Genomic DNA, 24,270 nt, shown 5'->3' with positions numbered 1-24,270 from the left:
TAATGCAAAAAAGCAAAGGTATTTATTTAAGTGAATCAATGTCTCACTAACAAACTTATATTCATCTTAGAGTACACTTTTAGTCTTTGGCAGAAGAAGTAAAAGCAACGTGTACACAATAATATAAGAAGAGAGAAACACAAATGTCAACACCAAAGAAGAGCCTTCACATAAGAGAGGAGCCCTTTTGCTTTGCACATAATAACTCACACTTTCTTGCCTCCAAATCTTTCCTTTCCCAAACAATTTCACTCCTATATCTTTTCTCTGTCTCGCTTTCCTTTATTCATGCCAGCCAACGAATGGAATATATCATGAGACTCGTCCTGGTTATGTATCTGTTCTTCATCGCGTCTCGTCAGCAAGTTTCATCGGAATCTATTACCAGAGAGAGTTTTCCAGATGGGTTTGTGTTCGGGACAGCTTCTTCAGCTTACCAGGTGACATTCTTCTCCTTCTTCTACAAACTGATTCAAGAAAGATTCAAATGATCAAATATTTTGATCAAACCACAACACTCTCTTGCAATAAACCAGTTTGAAGGAGCTGTGAATGAAGGAAACAAAGGAGATAGCATATGGGACACTTTCACCAAGAAACCAGGTATCAAACAAAAAGTTACAGAGAACCCAGAAAAGTCCAATTTTAATGTTTATTTGTTATTGATCAACAGGGAAGATATTGGATTTCAGCAATGCGGATACTACGGTTGATCAATATCATAGATTCCATGTATGTATGTTTTACCTAAAATAGAAGCATAAGTTGACTTATACTTGAAGATTAAAAAAATAAGGTTGCTTCTCCATAGAGCAACCATGTCCAAACAAATCTAAGATAAGACGCAACAGGAAAAATAAATGAGAGAATCTAACAAGCAAGAACACTTTTTCTGATTTTTTTTTTTGCTTTCACAGAGTGATATAGATCTTATGAAAGATCTGGGAATGGATGCTTACAGATTCTCTATATCTTGGACTAGAATATTCCCTAGTAAGTCTAATTCATTAAGATGTGCTAAGCCTAAGAGGTATGTTAAACTTGGGTTTGAACAGATGGAACAGGGGAAGTAAACCCAGATGGGCTTGAGTACTACAACAGTCTCATAGACACACTTTTAGCCAAAGGAATCAAACCTTATGTGACATTGTATCACTGGGATCTCCCACAAGCTTTAGAAGACAGATATGAAGGATGGCTGAGCAGACAAGTCGTGTAAGTAAAATGCTAAATCCTGATCATGAAGACAAAATGAAATGCTAAGAAAAGTGTGCAGGGATGATTTCGAGCGTTATGCATTCACCTGTTTCAAAGCATTCGGAGACAGAGTGAAGTACTGGATCACTTTCAATGAGCCACGCGGGCTAACGATCCAAGGCTATGACACAGGGATACAGGCTCCAGGGAGGTGCTCGCTTCTGGGACATTGGTTCTGTAAGGAAGGGAAGTCATCTGTGGAGCCTTATGTTGTAGCTCATAACATTCTCTTGTCTCACGCCGCTGCTTACCACACATACCAGAGACACTTCAAGGTAAAGAACACAGATAACAGAAAAAATGAACATCTTAGGTCCACAGAATATAATGTGGGGAAATGTAAAAATGCAGAAGAAACAAGGTGGTCGAATAGGGATGTCGTTAGATGCAAAATGGTTTGAGCCAATGTCTGATTGTGATGAGGACAGAGATGCAGCTCGTAGGGCAATGGATTTTGGGATCGGATGGTAAAATAATAAAGATACACTTTTGTATATGAAAATTTTGCATTAGAGAAAGTAAGTAAAAGAAGAAACTGAATGAGATGTGAAAATAGGTTTATGGATCCTCTAATAAATGGAGACTATCCAGCTTCAATGAAGAGACTAGTGGAAGAGAGACTACCAGAGATAACAGCAGAGATGTCTAAAACCATAAAAGGGGCATTTGACTTCTTTGGAATCAACCACTACACGACACTGTACACAAGGAACGACAGAACAAGGATAAGGAAACTGATTCTACAAGATGCTTCTTCTGATGCAGCAGTGATCACAAGCTGTAAGATCCATACACACACACACACTATCTCTCAGATCATATCTTCACTACTGATGTTCTTGTTTGCTCACTAATTGTTGTAGCATTTCGAGGAGGAGTACCTATAGGAGAAAAAGTATGTAAATTTCTCTGATAAAAAAAACCGAAGATGTTGACTTAATAGGGCAATAGTCTGATGAAGAGAAACATTTACTTGACAATGACATTAGGCAGGATCAAGCTGGCTACACATAGTCCCATGGGGAATCAGGAAACTAGCAGTGTATCTCAAAGACGTCTACGGAAACCCTCCTGTCTTCATCACAGAAAACGGTATGGATGAGAAGAACAACCCATTCAAAGACATGGAGAAAGCATTACAAGATGACAAGAGGATTAGCTTCCACAGAGACTACCTCTCCAACTTATCAGCTGCCATTAGGTAATAATAAGACTTTACAAACCTGAGAAAATGAAGTTATAAACTGATTGGGTTGGGGTATTGCAGGAAGGATGGTTGTGATGTGAGAGGGTACTTCGTGTGGTCATTGCTAGACAACTGGGAGTGGAACTCTGGTTACACTGTCCGGTTCGGGATATACTATGTGGACTATAAGAACAACCTAACAAGGGTTCCTAAAGCCTCTGCTCGATGGTTTCGAACGTTGCTTCATTCGGAACGGGTTGATCTTAGCTCTTCTTCGTTAGATTCTGACAAGCTTCTGCAGGAGAAATGAGAGGTCAAAGGCGGAGGAATATATACGGATTGTTCATACAAAAAAGGTCAAATTTTTTTTTGGCAATGTGAAACAGATTCAAGCAGAAATATAGCGATCTCAAAATTAATTGATAGAAATCCTATTTTTATATTGAAATTAAAAGCAAAATGTGTTACATTTAAGCAAATGACTGATTGATATCAAGATCTTTACCGTTGTAAAACAACCCCACTCAATAAGAAGCGCCGCCGGATCTTTCCTGGATTCCGGCCAACTTCCTTTCAACAATAGCGTAGGAACCCACAGTATTGCAGACGACGTCGTTTTTAAGCCAACCATATAGCAACGCTATTAGTAAGAACAAAATAATCCCAAACGATCAGATTTGTTAAGCAACGCTGATTCCACAGCCTTGCCTTGCTAGCTCTGTTCACGGTCATGTTGAGCAATATGTTCACGGCAATCTTCCTCAAATCCGGCCAAACTCAACAAGCCCTAGTAAGAGTAAAATCCGGCTGTAACTTCCTAATGACTACCGTATAAATTTATAAATTTACAACGGGTCTGTTTGTTTCACCATTTGTCATCTCGATTCATTTGTATTTGTATGATCTATTCAGAAGATTCATTCAGATTTTTGTGACTGTTTGTTTGTCTATCCACATAGTTCATCTAGATGAATTATCTAAATGGATCTTATGTTTGTTTCTTTGTTTTTATTTCCATCCAAATGAGTTTAATAAACAAATTGCCAAAATACTCTTGTGTTGATTTAATAATATTATTTGATATTAATTTTAACTATGTTACATTTAATTATTTAGTCTAATATATTTACATTATAATTATTTCAAAATTAACGAGTTTTTTTGTGGTTTTGGCGGGAAAATAAGATTTTTTGGTTTTAGCGGAAAAACGCATTTTTGCGGTTTTTGCGGGAAAACGCGTTTTTGGAGTTTTGGCGTGAAAATGCGTTTTTACAATTTTGGCGGAAAAAACGAGATTTTGCAATTTTAGCGGGAAAACACGTTTTTGCGATTTTGACGGAAATTTGCGTTTTGGGGTTTCGGCGTGAAAACATGTTTTTTGTGATTTTGGCATGAAAACACGTTTTTGCGGTTTTTGCGGGAAAACACGTTTTTGGAATTTTTGTGGAAAAACACGTTTTTACAATTTTGGCGAGAAAATGCGTTTTTGGGGTTTTGGCGTGAAAAATTAGTTTTTAGATTTTTGCGGGAAAACACATTTTTGTGGTTTTGTCAGTTTTCGTGTGTGACAAAATGATATTATGTTTAGATTTGTAATTTGTGAATTATATTAAGGGCATAATAGACATTATACTATTTTGAATGAACCATCTCCATTCAAATGATCCAAATTGGTTCAGCTGGATGAACTTTAAAATTAAGCCTAAATTTCCAAAAGTCATCCGGATGATCCATCTGAATGAATTGCACTTTTAGTGTCTAAACAAACAAAACTTTCATTTTCGTCCAAATGGCTCATCCAGATGGAGAAACAAACGGGCCCCAATGTCTTATGCAGCCATAGCTACCATGATAGTTTTCTAGTACACATTTGATTTACATGATGGGAATATAAACTTATAAATTGCAATTACATATATAATTCAACCAAAGCATACTTTTATTTATGAAAATATCAAAGGCAAGTTCCAAATCATTCCAAACATAAGTAGAACAGTTTAAAAAAAAAAACTCTAAACGATAATGAAGTAGCAGAAAGAGAACACAGTAGTTATAAGCTATATCGGCAAGTTTAAAAGGAAACTGGAACTTGTTAAGCACGTTTCAGAACTACCATGAAAATAACGCAAACAGCTAATCCAAAGAGAGTAGTAGGGTCGTTGAGCAACATCCTCTTCCTCTCCTGTCCACCCTCTGTGAAAGTCTCTGTCCTGAACAAACCCCCAAAGTAGGAAGATACATTTTCCATCATTTGAACAGCTTTCAGCTTCATGTCTCGCAGAATCTCCATGAGCTGGATTGGCTTCTCTTCACTGTCTTCTTCACTTTCAGTCTCGCTAGAAAGTTCAGATTTGTCGTCATTGTCAGCTTCATCCTTAGTTGAAGCAGCTGCAAACGGGAAACAAAAACAAAAAAACTTTCTGTCAAGATTGATTTGTCATATAAAAGACATTAAAACACCAAAAGGAAGTTCTTACTGTTGGTCTCAAGAAATTTCATGAGATCCTTGTTTTCCATGACAGCATCCCACACCTTTGGGTCAGACGCAATGGAAGTAACAACAGACTGTACAATGAGAAACGATCAGACTCTCAAGACTAGCACCAGTGAAGCTTTAACGGAAACAATTCGAACTGAGAAAGGCGAGGAGAAGAGATGGATTATACCTGCGCGGCGGTGTTTTCACTGAGAAAAGCAAAAGCCTTAAGAGCAACCTGTGGAACAGCTGATTCAACAGCTCTGTTCTCAGAAGGTTGAAAACTTGAAAACATTCTTGAAACAGAACCAACTTCATTTGACCCTTCCATACACGCCCTAACACAGGTCGGATAATCCATAAGAAAAAGAGTCAACCATTAGCACAAGCTTCGAGTTATGTAACTAGTTAAATACATGGGTATAAGAACATAAATCAAACTAAATGTTTCAAAGAGACATACTTTAAGTTTCAAATAATACACTCCATCACTAAATTAAACAAGAACCAAACATAAGAACAGGTCTCGATGTATGTAACTAGTTATAAAAATGGATGTAAGAACATAAATCAAACTAACACGTTTCAAAGTGACAAACTTTTAAAATTTTATGATTTAAGAGTTGGATAATCCATTAAACCAAAAACAAGAACCAAACAGAACATAAAACTAAACCGAGAAAATCAATCAAGATTGCTCGAATTAAGTCAATTAAATCAATCAAAATTGCTGGAATTAAGTCAATTGTTAAAGTAGAAAGCTCGCAATTCGAGTTTGAGAGTCAAAATTAGAAGTAATGGAATTAGATCTTACATGTTGAGGGCATCTTTGAGATCATCGGTGGCTTCTTTAGCCTCCTGAAGAGACGGAGGCTTGTCGAAAACAACCCTAGGGATCGTCTTCGTCTCCACTTCCGCGAATTCCCACTCGTCTTCCCAGACCGGTTTACGCATGACCACCGCGTCTTCTTCCACGGAAGGATGAACCGCCGATGAAATCGAAGCCGAAACCGGCTTAGACGCGGAGGTGTTTCTCACGATAAACTGATCATTCGCCGCCGCGGGGACTCCGAATCCTCCCCTGAATCCACCTTTGGCGACTCCGATTCCAGCCACCTTCGCCGCCGTCGCCATGACTCTTCCTCCGCCCATTCGATAGAAGACGAAAGATTCTCTCTCGATCGGTCGATGAGATTTTTATGGGAAACTTTGTGACGAAGGAAATGATTTTTAAAGACAGAGAAATGCCTTATCCGTTTGAAGTTGACGGCCGACTTTTTATTATTTATTAGTTTAACCTAATTGCACTCATTATCTTAATTAAGATTTTCCTACTAAGAAGGTTTTTTTTTATCGGTTAGTTTGACCAGATTCGGTTAAGAAAAAAAAAAGGTTAAATAATAACCGGGAGAACTTTGATATTATAACTTTTTATTGTTGGTATAAAATCAATTTTCAAACTCTTGAAATATTTTTACATACATATTTACTTGGGCAAATCTCCAAAATAGCACATTTCTAAGTTTATATCATAAAAATAACACTCCAAAACTAAAATGACCAAACTAGCACCTTTCTAAGTTTATCCTTTAAAAATTTTAATTTTTTATTTTTCAAAATTTGAAATCTTATCTCCAAAACCTCATTTCTCAACTCTAAACCCTAAACCCTAAACTCTAAACCCTAAACCATAAACTCTAAACCCTAAACCCTAAACCCTAAACTCTAAAACCTAAACTCTAAACCCTAAACCCTAAACTTTAAACCCTAAATCCTAAACCCCACCTTTTAACTCTAAACCCTAAGTTTGTAACTTTTGATAAAACATTAAGTGCTATTTTTGTGACTTTTGATCTTGAGTGCTAGTTTGGGAACAAAAATTTGATTTAGTGCTATTTTTGTCTTTTTCTCTATTTACTTATCCTATATTGGAAATGTTACTTTGTCGTCAAGACAAAATTTGTGTTATCAATTTTCTTAAGCTATTCAAATATTTACACACTGATTTGCTTTCCTATATTAGAATATTTACTTGTACTCTCCACGTTATATGCAATAGAGCGATGGATAACATCCATGCCCGGGAAAAAAAACTGAAGACAAAATTAATTTTCTGTTTCACAATTTAATGCCTTCTTTTCACGTAGTGATATATGTAAATATAAGTAAGATATGGGTACTTTATTTATAATATTTATGAACCGATTTGTGAATGTCATAACCAAATAGGCATATTTTCTTTCTGCTTAGACATTTTTTTTTTTGTATGCTTAGGATTTCATTTTCCTGATCACTTTAAGATTTGTATATTTTCCATTTATCTATGACGGTCTATTGTAATTCCCTATATATATAAAGGACTCCATAATGATGAGAGATAGACAATAACTTTCTCCCAATAATTTATAACACGTTATCAGCACGAAGCTCCCTAATTCCCTGAGTTCTAAAATCGACCAGAAACCCTATTTTCCTTTTCTTTCTCGTTTTGATACTTTGATCATCATAAACTCTAAATTTTTCTTTCTCTCTCGGCGGTTACCCTCTCATCCGATAAAGCCATCTGATACGACCAGTCAATCCGACGACCTGATAGAAGCTCAGTCGATCCGACGATCCGATAAGTACCCGACTAGACGATATGTTCGCATCCTGACGTACCGACGACCAGGCGATCCCGATAGCGCATCCGATAGATGATCCGACTGACGATCCCGACTGCTCTTCGCGACCCGACAATCCGATCCGGCACGTACCAGCTCGCGAAGTTCTTCTCGATTCTCGGTGGTCCGTTCAACCCGTTTGGAGGTTAAGGTAAACATCTAAACCCTAAAACCTTAAAACTCCAAATCGGATTCTAATAATCCGATAAACCTTAAATCATGTTCCTACATGATTAAAACCCCAAATCGGATTTTACAAGTTAAAATCCGATAAACCCTAACCATATATCTATAAACCCTAAATAATATAAGTATCAGAATTAATTATACTATAATTATCAAATCACATATTAAAACTCTAATCGAATATTTTTGAAATCAAAACTGTTTTTGGTTTTGATCATTGAGGTTTTAAATCTGATTGAATCTGATGCTATGTTGCTAGATTTGTTTGACCGTTAAGTTGCTAGATTTATTATTCTTATCCTGCTAGTTTAATAATTCTGATATGTTTAAGTCTTGATTAAATCCGACCTGCTTGTTTTTATTAATGCTTTAATCACAGTTAGGATTGATAGATTTATTTTCTCATCCTGCTTGTTAATTGTTCATCTGATTTAAAATTGTTTAAACCGACCAGCCTATTAAAACATTGATTGAATCCGATAGGTTGATAGATTGATTGAGGTTTACTTGTTTAAAATCCGAATGATCTGATTGCATGATTCTTGAGGTTTAATATCATCTGCTAGGATTGATAGTTTTGTAATCTGATCTGTTTTAAATAGAAACCCTAAATAATCCGTATGATAGGTTATATTGATCTGATTTGGATATCTTTGAGAATAGAGAATCTGTATGCTAGGTTGATAGATTCATGATAAAATCTAATGTCTTGAGGTTTAAGATTGTATGCTAGGTTCGATTTTATTGATTGATCTGATTAGAAATCATGAAACCCTAATTCTAGTCCTAACCTTAATCCGCATATCTGAAACTTGAAACCCTAAATTCATTATGCTTATGAGTTCTATTAAATTGATTGATCTGATTATATGTTTTTGAGGTTTGATAAATTCGGATACTAGATAGATTATTTACACACGGTTTATGCTAAATATCAATCAGCCTTGAAACTGATTCATTGAAATTCATGCTTGAAATCTAAATTCTAGTATTGCTAAAATCAGCTTTGAAACTGATTGAGTGATTAATGAATCTTTTTACTAGTCTTGCTAAAATCCATTGATTGTTAAACCCTAATTGCATGATTAATTGAATCCGTTTTTGCTAGTCTTGATAAAGCATAATATTATGAGCACATAGAAATAGTATTGCTGAGACTTGCTAGAAATTGACTGATTGATTAAATGCCTAAATATTGAGTGATATATGATTTGAGATGTCGAAAATCAACCTGGATTTTGCTGCCCTAAATCTCTCTGGAGATAATTATTTACGGTGGGCATTGGATACAAAGATTATCCTAAAGTCAAAAAGACTTGGTCAATGTATCATAGAAGACAATAAATGAGAAAGATTGATACATGGCAATATTAATTATTCGTCATCATCTTATTGAGAGTCTCAAAGATCAGTATTTGACAATTGAGAATCCTCTAGACCTTTGGACAGAATTCAAATCGAGATATGATCACCAAAGAAAGGTGTTATTACCAAAGGCTATGGAAGAATCTCAGAATCCAGGACTACAAGTCTGTGGATGAGTCTATTGCTAGCTAATAAGAAACAATGAATTGAGACCTCCTGGACAATCCATTACCTGAAGCCAATAAGGCCGCAAAGGAAAAGAAAGAATCCAAAGAATCTAACCACGTCCAGGATGATAGATCACACGGCCATGGCCGTGGAGGGTAGAAAGGACGTGGCCATGGCCACTATTATACATTTGGCCGTGGGAACCACTATGGCAAAGGCCCTGGGTATCAACCTAATTTTAGCCATGGTCGAGGCAGAGACCGTAGTATACCCTTTAAACCACAAAGCTCAACCAAATCAGTATGTCATAGATGTGGAATGGGGAACCACTGGGCTAAGATATGTAGGACTCCCAAACATCTTTGTGACCTCTATCAAGAGAGTCTGAAAGGGAAGAATCTTGAAGCCCACTTGGTATATAAAGATGGTAAAGATGATTTTTGATCATGAAAGAGATGATCCTACGGAATATGAAACTTCTGATTGCCTAAAAGAATAATGTTGATTTCGACTTCTGTGTTTGTTTGGCTTTTATACTTGCTTTGTTTTATCACTTTGAATTTATTTTATTGCTTTGTTTGCTCTGAACTTAATAAAAGGAATGAATGATTTTCAAATATATAAGTTTATAAGAAATATAGTTGCGGGTATAGTCATTCTCATGATAGGCTACGACCAGACTAAAGAGATCTAATGATTTATATTCACTCATAGAAGCTCATTGAGTTTAAAAGATATAAGAGTGGTTTCCATATTGAAACAATGGGAAAAGGAAATAAAAAGTTCCTTTTAGATATATAAAATTTGTCCAAGCCATAGAAAATGGCCGAGACTATACCTGCATTCTCTACTGGTTTTTACTATGTCAAGATCAGGATGATAGAGGCTAAATGCCTGCGAAAAATATTCACTTTATGGCATAACCAGATTGGCCATCCTGGTTCAAACATAATGCAAAATTGATATACAAATGGGCACACATTGAAAGGAAGAAAGAGTTATCCCAAAGAATCTCACGTGTGTAGCATGTACACAAGGGAAACTCATTGATAGGCCATCACCAGTCAAAGAGACTAAGTAAATAATAAACTGGTAAATACATGTCTCAAGCATTTAAATGATTATGGTATGTCCATGAGGGTAAGTGTGGACAATTCCGTGATACATGTCCATACCAAGAACGACTTGGCCGAAATCTTTTATTAAATGCATACAACAGATTGCTAGACCATTATTTATGAGGTCAAAACCCCCAGTCACAGCTTGGGCCACACGAAATTTACATGCATCTAAGTTAATATGCATCATGCCATTTAGTGAGCATAAATATTCCCCATCGATTAAATAACGGGTCAAGAGCCAGGCATATCCCATCGTAAGACATTTGTATGTGCCGTCTATATACAAATTACTCCACCACAGAGAACTAAGATGGAGCCTCAAAGGAGAATGAGAATATATGTTGGATATGATTCTCCCACGATTATTAAGTACCTTGAGCCAAATATGGGTGATCAGGTTGAGGCCAGGTATACGGATTAGGGGGAGAAAGTAATAAGCTGGTAAAAGAGTAAAAGAGATTACATGGAATCAACATCATTGTCTTGGCAAGATCCTCGGACTAAAGAATGTGAATTAGACGTCCAAAAGATAATACATTTACAAAAGATAGCTAATCAATTGCCAGATTCTTTTGCTGACCCGAAAGAGAGTGACTAAGTCTATATACCAGCTTATAATGCACCAATTCGAAATGAAGTCCAAGAAGGACATAATCAAGTTGCTACAGAGTCTAGACAATGTTTGAAACGTGGTAGAACGATAGGTTCCAAAGATAAGAATCCTCGGAAACAAAAGAAATGTGCAGAGAATGATAAACAAATCTGAGGTCGAGGAAACCATCCTAGACATGAAAACAAAGCCGGCCGGCTCAAAGGTACCAAACACTGAGGCTTGGGACGCCAAGCTTCAGGGTACTAATGGTCATGATAATAATGAGTTTGTAATCGATTATATCATGTCTGGAACATAATGGAGCACATAAGAATGTCGACACATAGATGATATATTTATACACAAGGTAACACTTGAACTAATGGATATAAACGAGGATCACGAACCCACGTCAATATAAGAGTGTGCACTCGTAAGATCAGATTGGATTAAATGGAAACGTGGAGTTAGACTATTTAAAGAAGAGAGGCGTATTTGGTCATATAATATAGACACCATATGATATAAACCAGTGGATATAAATGGGTCTTTGTGAGTAAGAGAAATGATAAATGAATATGAGAAATCGTGAGATATAAAGCATTGCTTATTGCACAAGGATTCTCACAATAGACCAGGAATATGTTATGAGGAAATATACTCCCCTGTGGTGGATACAAATACTTTTAGATTCCTAATAAGTCTGGCTATATATATAAGAAAGGAAATTAGATGGTCCACTGGATAAAAAGATAGAAGTACCAGAGGTTATTGAGCTCAAAGATAAAACAAGTTCTCGAAAACAACATTGCATAAAAAAATTCGAAAATATCAGTGTATGTTGATAATCTGAACCTCTGGATACATGTCCCAAACAGCTGAATATCTTAAGAAAGATTTGAGATGAAAAACTAGGCAAAACGAAATTGTGTTTGGGTTTACAGTTTGAGTACATTAATAATGAAATCCTTGTGCATTAAATGGCATATACAGAAAAGGTACTCAAGAGATTTGATAAAGAACAAATTCGTGTGCATGGTCCAATGAGAGAGGATGAAGAAGTTCTTGGTCCCGAAATGCCATATCTTAGTGCCATAGGAGTTTTGATGTATCTGGCAAGCTACACTAGGCCAGATACATGTTTTTCATGTATTTACTATCTAAACTTAGCTCATATCTGACCTAAAGGCACTGAGACGGGATTAGACATATATTTTGATTTATTTTATACTAATCAGCCCAAAGAAGGGTTAATTGGTTTTGCTGATACATGTTATCTATCAGATCTCAGACAGGTTTTGAAACAAACCATCGCAGCAACATTAGCCAAGAAATTCGTGAGTATATTTGGCCGCAGGGTTAGAGGTCCATAACTCAATATGTTAGATCAGATTGTGGCCGATGGTAAAGAAAAACCAACTATCATGGGGCAAGCCGTAGGTGCGTGTAGTCAAGGTCCATCGATCAGAGTATAGGATGATCGACGGCTAAGTAACATATTCTACCCAATTTTTCTTCACCAACGAGTTCTAAAAGACGAGAGGGGTCCAAGTACTTCATGTTCATTCAAGTGACAGTTCAGAAGATCTATTCATCAAGTTACTTCCAACATCAACCTTTCAGTGAGGTTCAAATCAGGGGGAGTAATACGTGTTGTGCTCTTTTTCCTTATCCAAGGTTTTGTCCCACTGGATTTTCCTGGAAAGGTTTTAATGAGGCAACATCCAAAGCGTATTACGAGCTCTTATGGTTATAACATTCAAGGGGGAGTGTTATGAACTGATTTGTGAATGCCATAACCAAATAGGCATATTTCCTTTCTACTTAGACAGTTTCCTTTTCTTTGTAAGCTTAGGATTTCCTTTTCCTAATCACTTTAGGATTTGTATACTTTCCATTTATCTATGACGGTCTATTGTAATTCCCTATATATATAAAGGGCTCCATAATGATGAGAGATAGATAATCTCTTTCTCCCATTAATTTATAACAATTTGTTTATTTGTAGGCACTAATGGGATATTAGGGATAAATGTCCCATATCGGATATTGGAAGAGATCCTTAGTAATATATAAGATGGATGGACCACTCCACTTATCACCAATTGGTTTTAGATTGGAAGCCCATCTACCTTAACATGGTATCAGAGCCCGATACATGCAGTCCAATCCAATCCATTATCGATCCAGCCCAAAGTCGGTCCATCGATCATTGCCCGAACATTCCGAGAAAGAGTCATCATTTCGAAAGAGCGTATTAGGGATAATGTCTCATATCGGATATTGGAAAGGATCTTTATTAATATATAAGATGGATGGACCACTCCACTTATCACCAATTGGTTTTAGGTTGGAAGCCCATCCACGGGTACATGTGCATGGACGATGTCGGTCTTTGAACGCTTGCATTAAATTATAATAACCTACGGAAATTGAGAGTCCTACCATCTAAACCCCATGAATGTGCATTTGACTGGACTGGGGGAAGGTTGATGTCTGGTTCCAAGGACTGTCTAAAACTTGGATCAGATCGAGCCGATGTAGAATTTATCCCTGATCTTCTTTGCCTAACAATGTGTAGTGTCTCTTAGTGTTCAATCAAAACGTGAATTGAAAAAGGTCCAAACTCAGTAGAAGAAGGATATCGAGAGAGCGATTTTAAAATTTAAATTCCATATCTCATGATTTATTCATTAACAGGTATATTATTCCCTGACTTGTGCACACTTTCGGTTGCAATCACCTATTGGTCACGGTAGAATTTGTATGAATCATGGAAAGGATCGTAACTTGTGATTCCATCTACGTTTCACACTTAAAATTATAAAGTCACACGCTCACAGGCTTTAAGAAATTATTAGGAAATCACTACAAGAAAACATAATCTTAACGAGGGCGGTTTTCCTCGTTAGTTCGTCGTAAAAGAGGCTTTACGACGAATTAGCGAGGAAGCGCGTTTGCTCGTTACTCATCTGTCGTAACACATATTTCCTCGCTAATTCGTCGTAACTTAACGAGGAATATATTTCGTCGTAAAGACGAAGTAGAGCTTTTCGCCATAAAGACCACGTCAATATTCCACGTAAGGACGTCGCTATATTTCCTCGTAAATACCTCGAAACGAGTTCCTCGTAATCTACACGTAAATACCTTGAAAGCGTTTCCTCGCAAAATACACGTAACAACCACGAAAGGATTTCCTCGTACAATACTCGTTTATCTTTCCTCGTTATTTTCTCGTAAATGTTTCCTCGTAAAATACTCGTTTACTATTTCTCGTCATTTCCTCGTAAGGTTTCCACGTAAAGAGGTCGTACATTAGCTACGAATTTACTTCGTTTTTATTATTTTACAGAATTTAAAAATATAATTAAAAAATAATTAAAATTATTTAATTTAATAATAAATTAAAATTTAAAATAAAAATAAATCAATATGAAAATATTTTATATATAAATAAGTTTTGAATTTATATAATACAACAACCGAAAAAAAAACTAAGGGTCGTTCATCGTCTGGTAGAATTCATCACTCCTCCTCGTAACATCCGCCTCGTTATGTACGTCGGATGACTCACCTTGAATGGGATGTTGTTGTCGCATGTTCCTCAACATGGACTCCCATTCCGGATTTGTGGCCGCAATAACGTCCAAGAAGCCCTCGACTCCACCCATACGAGATTTTGTCGCGGTCAACTCGTTACGCAGCTGAGCGGACTCTCTACGCAGCTCAGTGACTTCATCATCCCGTCGCTGACCATAAGACGATGTCGCTCTCGGAACATCGTTGACGGAACCAATCCCCAACGCCCGTCCCTTTTTTTTAGGGACAACCTTAAAAACAAAAAATAAATATTGTAAGTAAAAATTTAAAGTTATATTAAATGAATAATAAAAAATTAATTTTTTTGAAAATTTACCTCCTCGTAAATCTTATCCACTTCAAGTGTGGATAAGGTGACGGGTAATCCGTCGGTAGACTGCTGGTCAGCTGAGTCTGGCGGTCTTCAACCCGAGCAACTACGTTGTTGTAGATTTGCTCGGACTTGCCATCTACAAATACGCCCGCCTTGTTCTTGTGGGTCCTCTCGTAAAGTTCCATAAGAGACGGGAGATGTCCCGTCTCTTTGGCCTAAAAAACATTCAAGAAAGTTAGAATAAAATATATATATTAAAAAAATTATTTAATAAAATATTTAATTACCATTTCCAAACGGACACCGGCGTGGGGTTTTTGGCCCGTAGTGTGAAGCATCGGCCCGTTTCCGTGCTCATCGACCGTGTTACGGGAGTTAGAGCAAGCCTGGGCGATTCTAATGGAATCAGGAAGGCGCCAATAACGGATGAGGCCATCCCACACATCCGTGGTGAGCTCAGCGGGTTTGCCACGCTCATACCCCTTCACGATCCAGTCACCCTTCCAGTTGGAGACCGTGTCCAACAAGCGAGCTTTCGCCTTCACGTTAAACTTCTTCCTCACCCTCTCAGTGATCCCCAAGGCCCAATTATATTTTTGCTGTTGGAAAAAATAAATTAACAATTAGTTTTTTAGAAAGTATATATATAAATCATGAAAAAATTAAAGTATATATAATTAATTAATAGAAACTTACAGCGTAAATTTTGAACCACGTCTTTCTGACGTAGTGAGGCGTCTTACTCCAGTTTGGATGTGGCATGGAGAAGTAACCCTTGATCGTGTCGGTTACGTCCGATGCAAGACATCCGTCAACCCCCCCCACCTGGAAAATACAAATTCAAAATATAAATTATTTTTTAATGTTATAAAAGAAATTTAAACGAATTAAAAAAAAATTAATGCAACATACCACAAAGTTCCGTCCGGTCGGTCTGGATCGATGACTGGTAAACCTTCTCTGCCTGGCAGACTGAGAATGTCCTCTACAGTGTACTGCGAGTAAGGAGCACTCGGAGGCACCATCAAATCAGGATGAATATCGGCGGCCATCGGAGGTGCCATCGGAGGAGGCACGGAAGGAGGCATCGTCGGATGAGCCATCGAGGAAGGCACATGAGGAGCCGATGGTGCACTAGAAGAAGTAGACCCAGAGACTCTCTGAGGGTACTGAGTCTCGGGGACAGTCTCCTGACCCGAAGAACCGGGAGCGGAAGAAGAGGCCGGGTCTAAACGACTACCCAACTCACCAAAGATCTCTCTGTAATGGGCAGTAAGTCTTCCTTTTCGAACCTGGGAAAAAAAATTAAAATTTTAAAATTAACATCAACAATATATTTCCCAACATTATCCACCTAATCAACACTAAATAACATAAAATCCGCAAACCTATCTAAATTCCCTATACTAACCACCTAATCTATCCTAAACTAACCAAATTAGAGAGGAATCAGAGAGGCTTACCATTGCTACGAAATGGAGAGGAAGTAGAGAGGAAAGAAAGAGTGAGCGCTCGAGTGTATATATAAGATTACATATCGTCGCAAATTCCTCGTAAGTTTACGACGAAATCGCGAGCATTTACAAAGGCCCGTGTTTTTTTTTACGAGGAAATTGCGAGGAATCACAAAGGCCCGTGTTTTTTTATACGAGGTATTAACGACGATTTAGCTTACGAGGAATTAACGAGGCTTGCTTTCCTATAAATATACCCACAACTCTCATTCTCAAACCACACACAAACTCCCAAATCACACCTTATCTCAAATCACATTCCTCAGCAAAATCCTATTCAATTTATAAATATTTGAAAAAAATAGGAAAATGAGAAGATATTAGAATTAATGTGGGCGAGACTTACGTATTATAATTAGTGGAAGTCTTGCCACATGTTAATCTGGTATTTCTCTCCTTTTCTTTTTTTTTCTTGTTTTTACACTACGAGATATTTACGACGATTTGTACTTACGTGGAATTAACGGGTTTTATGTTTAAATCCTTTTACGTGGTGTTTACGACGATTTCTGCTTACGTGGAATTAACGAGTGTTTTGTTTAAATCCTTTTACGTGGTATTTACGAGGATTTCATCCTACGTGGTATTTACGACGATTTCATCATACGAGGACTTTACGACGATTTGTGCTTACGTGGAATTAACGAGTGTTATGTTTAAATCCCTAGAATCCGAAACCCGAAACCCGAAACCCTAAACCCCAAACCCCAAACCCGAAACCCGAAACCCCAAACCCGAAACCCGGAACCCGAAACCCCAAACCCCAAACCCAAAACCCCAAACCCCAAACCCCTAAACCCCAACCCCCAAACCCGAAACCCCAAACCCGAAACCCCAAACCCGAAACCCGAAACCCCAAATCTGAAACCCCATATTCCTTATTTTCTACTTCATATATTCCAAACCCCATCTTTATTTTTAAGTTTCGTCGTTATTTTTAACGAGTGTTATGTTTAAATCCCTAGAACCCGAAACCCGAAACCCGAAACCCGAAACCCGAAATCCCATATTCCTTATTTTCTACTTCATATATTCCAAACCCCATCTTTATTATTAAGTTTCGTCGTTATTTTTAACGAGTGTTATGTTTAAATCCCTAGAACCCAAACCCGAAACCCGAAACCCGAAACCCCAAACCCGAAACCCGAAACCCGAAACCCCAAACCCGAAACCCCATATTCCTTATTTTCTACTTCATATATTCCAAACCCCATCTTTATTTTTAAGTTTCGTCGTTATTTCCTCGTTGTCTTACGTGATATGTACGACGATTTCATCCTACGTGGTATTTACGACGATTTCACCCTACGTGGTATTTACGACGATTTCATCCTACGTGGTATTTACGACGATTTCATCCTACGTGGTATTTACGACGATTTCATCCTACGTGGTATTTACGACGATTTCATCCTACGTGGAATTAACGAGTCCCGCGTTCTTTATTTTTATATTTCGTCGTTATGTCCTCGTTGACCTACGAGGACGTTACGACGATTTGTGCTTACGTGGAATTAACGAGTGTTATGTTTAAATCCCTAGAATCCGAAACCCCAAACCCCAAACCCCAAACCCCATATTCCTTATTTTCTACTTCATATATTCCAAACCCCATCTTTATTTCCATTCCAAACCACAATTCCCACATTTGCTTATTCATAAAACAAACTCCCACATTACCTTATTCATAAAACAAACCCCACATTATCTTATTCATAAAACAAACTCCCTCATCTTATTCATAAAACAAATACATCAATCGGATACATCGACATTCTCGTCATCACTAGAAACATCATCATTTTCATTAAACTCGTCTTCAACAGCTTCGTCTGTGGCATCATCGGTAAGATCTTCGTACTCGTGATTATGCGGATCAATGAGAAGGATGTCATCAATTTCTTGTTCAGGTTCCTCGACTTCATTTATCTGTTCTTCTTGCAATGGTGGTTCTTCTCCACTGATGATTCGTCCTCGAGGTGTAACTTTGATCACTGCTAACCAATTTATACCTGAATCTCTCATCCGAGGGTATGGAAGGAAGCCAACTTGGTCTGCTTGTGAAGCTAAGATGAAAGGCTCGAATTTGTTGTACCTTCGTCCACCTTTGACATCAACTACACCGAATTTGTTAGACCGAACACCTCTGTTGACGACGGGGTCGAACCATTCACATTTGAAGAGGACGCATTTCAACTTCAGTATCCCTGGAAATTCGATTTCAATAATCTCCGTCAAGATCCCGTAGAAATCTGCTTCCCCTTTCACACATATTCCATAGTTACTGGTCGTCCGCTGTCTACCATAGTCATATGTATGAAAAGTATAGCCTCGTGTGAAATACATCTGTGATGTGGTGACCTTTACAAGTGGAGATTGAATTACTTCGTGTAACCACTTAGGATAATCTGCATCGTCGTCGTCATAATCAACCTGCAAAAATAAAGAGAATGTTAATGAAATACAGATCATGTATGAAAAAAGAGTTTGAGTTAATACCTGATTCCGCAACCACTTAATGAAGTGTTGATCTTTCCTTTTGTCTACGTCACTTGTGGATATACCAGGAAATGTTTCTTCGACTTGAGAAACAAATAGGCTGTAAAATCACATTTTATAGGAATGAATCTCTCGCAATTATACAATTAATTATACTTATATGTGTTTCGAAGTGTCAATATATGTTACCTTTCAAAATAACGCATCAATGGATCTTCGCAATTGACTAGAATATAGGTGTGTGCACTATGAGCGTCTTGTTTACTCGACCACCAAACCTATTTAGACTTCCCACCGAGTCGTCCAATCTGGCTAAAGATGTCTGGAACACCAGCAACTGCATATGTTGGCGCAACACCACCATCATCATATCTTCTTGGAGCTCTTCTCCGGGTACGTACTTTTGACGCAAAGTAGTACGATGTGAAGTGAGAAACTTCTTCCGTCAAACTTCCAGCAGTTATAGAACCTTCAACTTTGGCGAGGTTCTTTGCTTTTCCCTTCAAATATTTCATGGCTCGCTCATACTGATACATCCATCCGTAATGTACAGGTCCACGAAGCAATGCCTCATATGGGAGGTGGACAGCTAGATGCTCCATGACGTCAAAAAATCCGGGAGGAAATATCTTCTCCAAGTTGCACAATAAGATGGGAATGTTCTCCTGAAGCTGTTCCACAACTTCTTCTTTAAAAGCGCGTGTGCTCAGATCCCTGAAAAATGCTCCAATGCCTTTTATATTCAAAAAAAAATTAAACACATTGTTAGTCATATATTATTTTGTAAATTATTGTGATATAATACACTACGTACCTGCAAGTGCTTCATGTACGTTTGTTGGAAGTAGCTCCGCAAATGCAAAGGGCAGTAGTCGTTGCATAAAGACATGACAATCATGACTCTTCATCCCGGAGAACTTTTGACCCTTTTCAACACATCTAGAGAGATTCGAAACATACCCATCGGGGAACTTCACTTCTGATGCCACCCAGTTGAACAACACCGACTTTTTTTCTGAAGATAATCTGAATATCGGAACGGGAACTTGTCCATTGCTTTTAATATGTAACTCGCTTCTTGAGCAAATATCCGGCAAGTCCAACCTGATTTTATGTTGTCTTTTGTCTTCCCTGGGACATTCAATATTGTATTCATGTTGTTCTCAAAGAAATTCTTCTCTATATGCATCACATCGAGGTTGTGGCGCAGAAGAAGATCCTTCCAATATGGAAACTCCCAAAATATACTCTTCTTGTGCCAGTTGTGATGAACACCGTAAGAATCTGGCATATTACGAGGGACATACCAATTACCACCCCAACGAACTGTTTCGTTAGCTCCGTAGTAGTCGATTTGCGCTTCAATATGTTCTCCAGTTAGATATGGAGGAGGAGTGTCTCTCACAACCCTTTTGTGCCTAAACAAATTCTTGTTTCTTCGGTAAGGATGGCCAATGGGAAGAAATCGACGGTGACAATCAAACCAACTTGTCTTCCTACCATTCTTCAGTTGAAACGCATCTGTCGTTCCATTACAATATGGACAAGCTAATCTCCCATGTGTAGTCCATCCAGACAACATCCCATAGGCAGGAAAATCACTTATGGTCCACAAAAGCATCGCTCGCATCGTAAAATTCGTCTTCGTTGAACAGTCATACGTTCTCACCCCTGTTGACCACAAATCCTTCAACTCTTTTATCAGTGGTTGTAGGAAAACATCCAGGGACCTTTTTGGATGGTTCGGACCAGGTATTAATATGGTCAAGAATAGTAACTCCCGTTGCATGCACATCTCCGGTGGCAGGTTGTATGGAGTAAGAAAGACTGGCCACAATGAATATTGTCTCCCTGACATTCCGAACGGACTAAATCCATCTGTGCATAATCCGAGATACACATTCCGGATATTGCTAGCGAAATCCGGATGTACTTTGTTGAAATGTTTCCAGGCTCTTGCATCTGATGGATGAGTCATCTCACCATCCGTCTGAGTATGCTCGGCATGCCATCTCATCTTTCCAGCAGTCTGCTCTGATTGATACAATCTTTTCAATCTGTCTGTAATTGGTAGGTACCACATCCTTTGGTACGGTACCTTATTACGTCCCCGTCCTTGCGGCTTGAATCGTGGCTTCTTGCAGAATCGACATTCTTCTAGCTTCTCATCATCTCCCCAATAGATCATGCAGTTGTCGATGCAAACATCTATCATCTCCGAAGGCAACCCAAGACTATAAACCAGTTTCTGAATCTCATAATAAGAATCAGCAGACACATTGTCTTCCGGCAAATACTCTTTAAACAAGTTCGCCCATTCGTTCATGCAACTTTCAGGTAGATTGTGATCAGTTTTAATATTCATCATTCTAGCAGCTAACGACAATTTAGAGAGACCTTCTCTACAACCACTGTAAAGTGGTTGATTCGCCGCGTTTAACATTTCGTAAAACTTTTTTGCATCTATATTAGGTTCTTCATCTTCATCATGAGCTACGAATGCATCAGCTACCATATCATGAACCCTATCATAATCTACCATCTCCTCCTGATGGTAACTATGTTCATTATGCAAATGATGATCAACCGGTTTTTTTTTCCTGAAAATTGCTATTACTACTACTAGCTTCGTTCTGATCATAATTAAAACCTTCTCCATGTTGAAACCAGATATAGTAATTTGGCGTGAAACCTCTATTTATTAAATGCTTCCAAAAAATTTCACGGTTTGCCAGTTTCGAATTGTTGCATTTCCGACAAGGACATAACATCTTACCACTTTCTTGGGCGAGCGTTGTTGAATCTGCTTGATGCATAAATGTCTCCAGACCCGCAAGGTATTCTTTCGTCACTCTCCCGTTAGCATCTCTATGCATATACATCCACTTCCGCAACTCGTAAATAGTCCCGGAGCCAGCCATTTTTTTTTCTTTCACGTTTTTTGTTGTTGGTGTGTTTAAAATGATGTTCAAACATCCATATTTATAGGAAATTTTGAATCTGGTAGTTGCAAGTTTCCTATGAATTTAAGACGAAAATTAATTAGGTGGCCAAAAAAAAAGTGTAACACCTACAAAGTTGGTGGGTTCAAAAATTTCCTCGCTAAATACACGTAAACTATTTCCTCGTAAATAACACGCAAAGTTTACGTCGTATTTACGAAGAAATATTTTTTCCTCGTAAAATACTCGTAAAATTACATCCACTTTACGACGAAACACTTTTGTCGTTACGTTACGAGGAAATAACGATGACTTTAGTTTTTCACTTAAATTACTCGTAAACTCGGCGTAAATTTACAAGGATTGTTTTTCCTCGTTAAATTTCGTCGTTAAGCATGTGTTTTCTTGTAGTGTACCCTCGGTTATCAAAAACAAGATATATATATATATATATATATATATATTTATATATATATACTATAACCTAATGATAAAAAGAGATATATAAGGGACATATTTTCTATATTCCTAGAAAAACATTGCATCTTTACCATCTAATATATCAAAACTGTATATATTCATTTAAAAATCATATGCAAACCCAAAACATAGCATAAGTTGCAAATTGTATGAAAATATAGTTTTTTCAATAAAACTCGTCAAACTGAACCATGTAAGTAGAAAAAAACATTAGAGGTTATTACTTATAAAAAGAAAGTCGCCAAACCCTTCCATCTCTCTCTCTACAAATCAACAATATATTTCCCAACATTATCCACCTAATCAACACTAAATAACATAAAATCCGCAAACCTATCTAAATTCCCTATGCTAACCATCTAATCTATCCTAAACTAACCAAATTAGAGAGGAATCAGAGAGGCTTACCATTGCTACGAAATGGAGAGGAAGTAGAGAGGAAGTAGAGAGGAAAGAAAGAGTGAGCGCTCGGGTGTATATATAAGATTACATATCGTCGCAAATTCCTCGTAAGTTTACGACGAAATCGCGAGCAGTTACAAAGGCCCGTGTTTTTTTTTACGAGGAAATTGTGAGGAATCACAAAGGCCCGTGTTTTTTTATATGAGGTATTAACGACGATTTAGCTTACGAGGAATTAACGAGGCTTGCTTTCCTATAAATATATCCACAACTCTCATTCTTAAACCACACACAAACTCCCAAATCACACCTTATCTCAAATCACATTCCTCAGCAAAATCCTATTCAAATTATAAATATTTGAAAAAAATAGGAAAAGGAGAAGATATTAGAATTAATGTGGGCGAGACTTACGTATTATAATTGCTGGAAGTCTTGCCACATGTTAATCTGGTATTTCTCTCCTTTTCCTTTTTTTCTTGTTTTTACACTACGAGATATTTACGACGATTTGTACTTACGTGGAATTAACGGGTTTTATGTTTAAATCCTTTTACGTGGTGTTTACGACGATTTCTGCTTACGTGGAATTAACGAGTGTTTTGTTTAAATCTTTTTACTCACTAAATACACGTAAACTATTTCCTCGTAAATAACACGCAAAGTTTACGTCGTATTTACGAGGAAATAGTTTTTCCTCGTAAAATACTCGTAAAATTACATCCACTTTACGACGAAACACTTTTGTCGTTACGTTACGAGGAAATAACGATGACTTTAGTTTTTCACTTAAATTCCTCGTAAACTCGACGTAAATTTACGAGGATTGTTTTTCCTCGTTAAATTTCGTTGTTAAGCATTTGTTTTATTGTAGTGAATGGTATATCTATTAAATTTTTCATTATTTTTTTCCCTAAGGCTATATAAAAGGTACCAACTAATAACGCATCCATAATTGTATTATATGTATCACTTAGTAAGCTATAAGTAATCCACGATTGATAGCAAAAAACCACAATCAAACAATGATTTAAGCAAGAAGAGTTAGTTTGTGTGTTCCTAGTTCGATTTCCTGCGGAAAGAGTGTTTACACTTTACACCATTAAATAATTAACAGAGGCTGATCCAGTTCAAACCCAAATCTTCAAGTTTTCTGTGATCTTTCTTATTCATGCCGTATGCAAAAGTTAACCCATATGTAGTCCTACTATCTAGCACTACTAGAAAAGCTAGCCAGTAAAGTCACCATAGCTAGTAAGGTCTGATACACGTTCTTTCGAGATCATGAAAGAAACACACGATGTCTCATTTGTGAGATTAATCCCAATTATTGTTCTTTGGCAAATTAAAGTAATACCCGTTTTCGGGATTTCTCTCATACTCCCACAATCAAAGCCTCACAATTTTTTTGTTACAACCTTGTACATATATAAGTTGATAACTATATAAACGCATCAGAAACCGCTAACTACCAAACCATTATAACCAGTTGGACTTTGTAAG

General features: G+C 37.4%; 2 protein-coding genes and 1 long non-coding RNA gene across 5 annotated transcripts; 1 reads left to right on the top strand and 2 right to left on the bottom strand.

The window, feature by feature from the left end:
• LOC125592875 lies at positions 1 to 2,463 on the bottom strand. Of its 3 annotated transcripts, none has more exons than XR_007328572.1 (4): positions 2,231 to 2,463; positions 1,304 to 2,138; positions 1,137 to 1,234; positions 1 to 467 (listed from the first exon to the last, which is right to left on the bottom strand). It is a non-coding gene; the product is annotated as an uncharacterized LOC125592875 (long non-coding RNA). The 3 variants fall into 3 exon arrangements; XR_007328573.1 differs by having other exon boundaries at positions 1 to 460; XR_007328574.1 differs by lacking the exon at positions 1,137 to 1,234.
• On the top strand, positions 144 to 2,943 carry LOC106423114 (putative beta-glucosidase 41). Its single transcript, XM_013863897.3, has 11 exons — positions 144 to 440; positions 537 to 603; positions 674 to 732; positions 918 to 993; positions 1,056 to 1,215; positions 1,277 to 1,532; positions 1,609 to 1,724; positions 1,814 to 2,037; positions 2,121 to 2,152; positions 2,247 to 2,458; positions 2,525 to 2,943. Exons 1-11 carry the CDS (start codon positions 144 to 146, stop codon positions 2,751 to 2,753), a joined length of 1,728 nt encoding a protein of 575 aa, XP_013719351.1. The 3' UTR covers positions 2,754 to 2,943.
• Positions 2,944 to 4,361: 1,418 nt separating this feature from the next.
• BNACNNG45510D lies at positions 4,362 to 6,173 on the bottom strand. The gene is made up of 4 exons (XM_013863964.3): positions 5,734 to 6,173; positions 5,110 to 5,257; positions 4,921 to 5,008; positions 4,362 to 4,831 (listed from the first exon to the last, which is right to left on the bottom strand). The coding sequence occupies exons 1-4, from the start codon at positions 6,069 to 6,071 to the stop codon at positions 4,536 to 4,538; spliced, it is 870 nt and encodes a 289-aa protein (XP_013719418.1). The 5' UTR covers positions 6,072 to 6,173; the 3' UTR covers positions 4,362 to 4,535.
• Between the last annotated feature and the right edge of the window lie 18,097 nt (positions 6,174 to 24,270).

This window comes from Brassica napus, chromosome C9, assembly GCF_020379485.1.
Source record: "Brassica napus cultivar Da-Ae chromosome C9, Da-Ae, whole genome shotgun sequence".
Taxonomy (NCBI): Eukaryota; Viridiplantae; Streptophyta; class Magnoliopsida; order Brassicales; family Brassicaceae; genus Brassica; species Brassica napus.
Note: the sequence above shows the minus strand (reverse complement) of the source record. Positions and strands in the feature narration are given on the sequence as shown.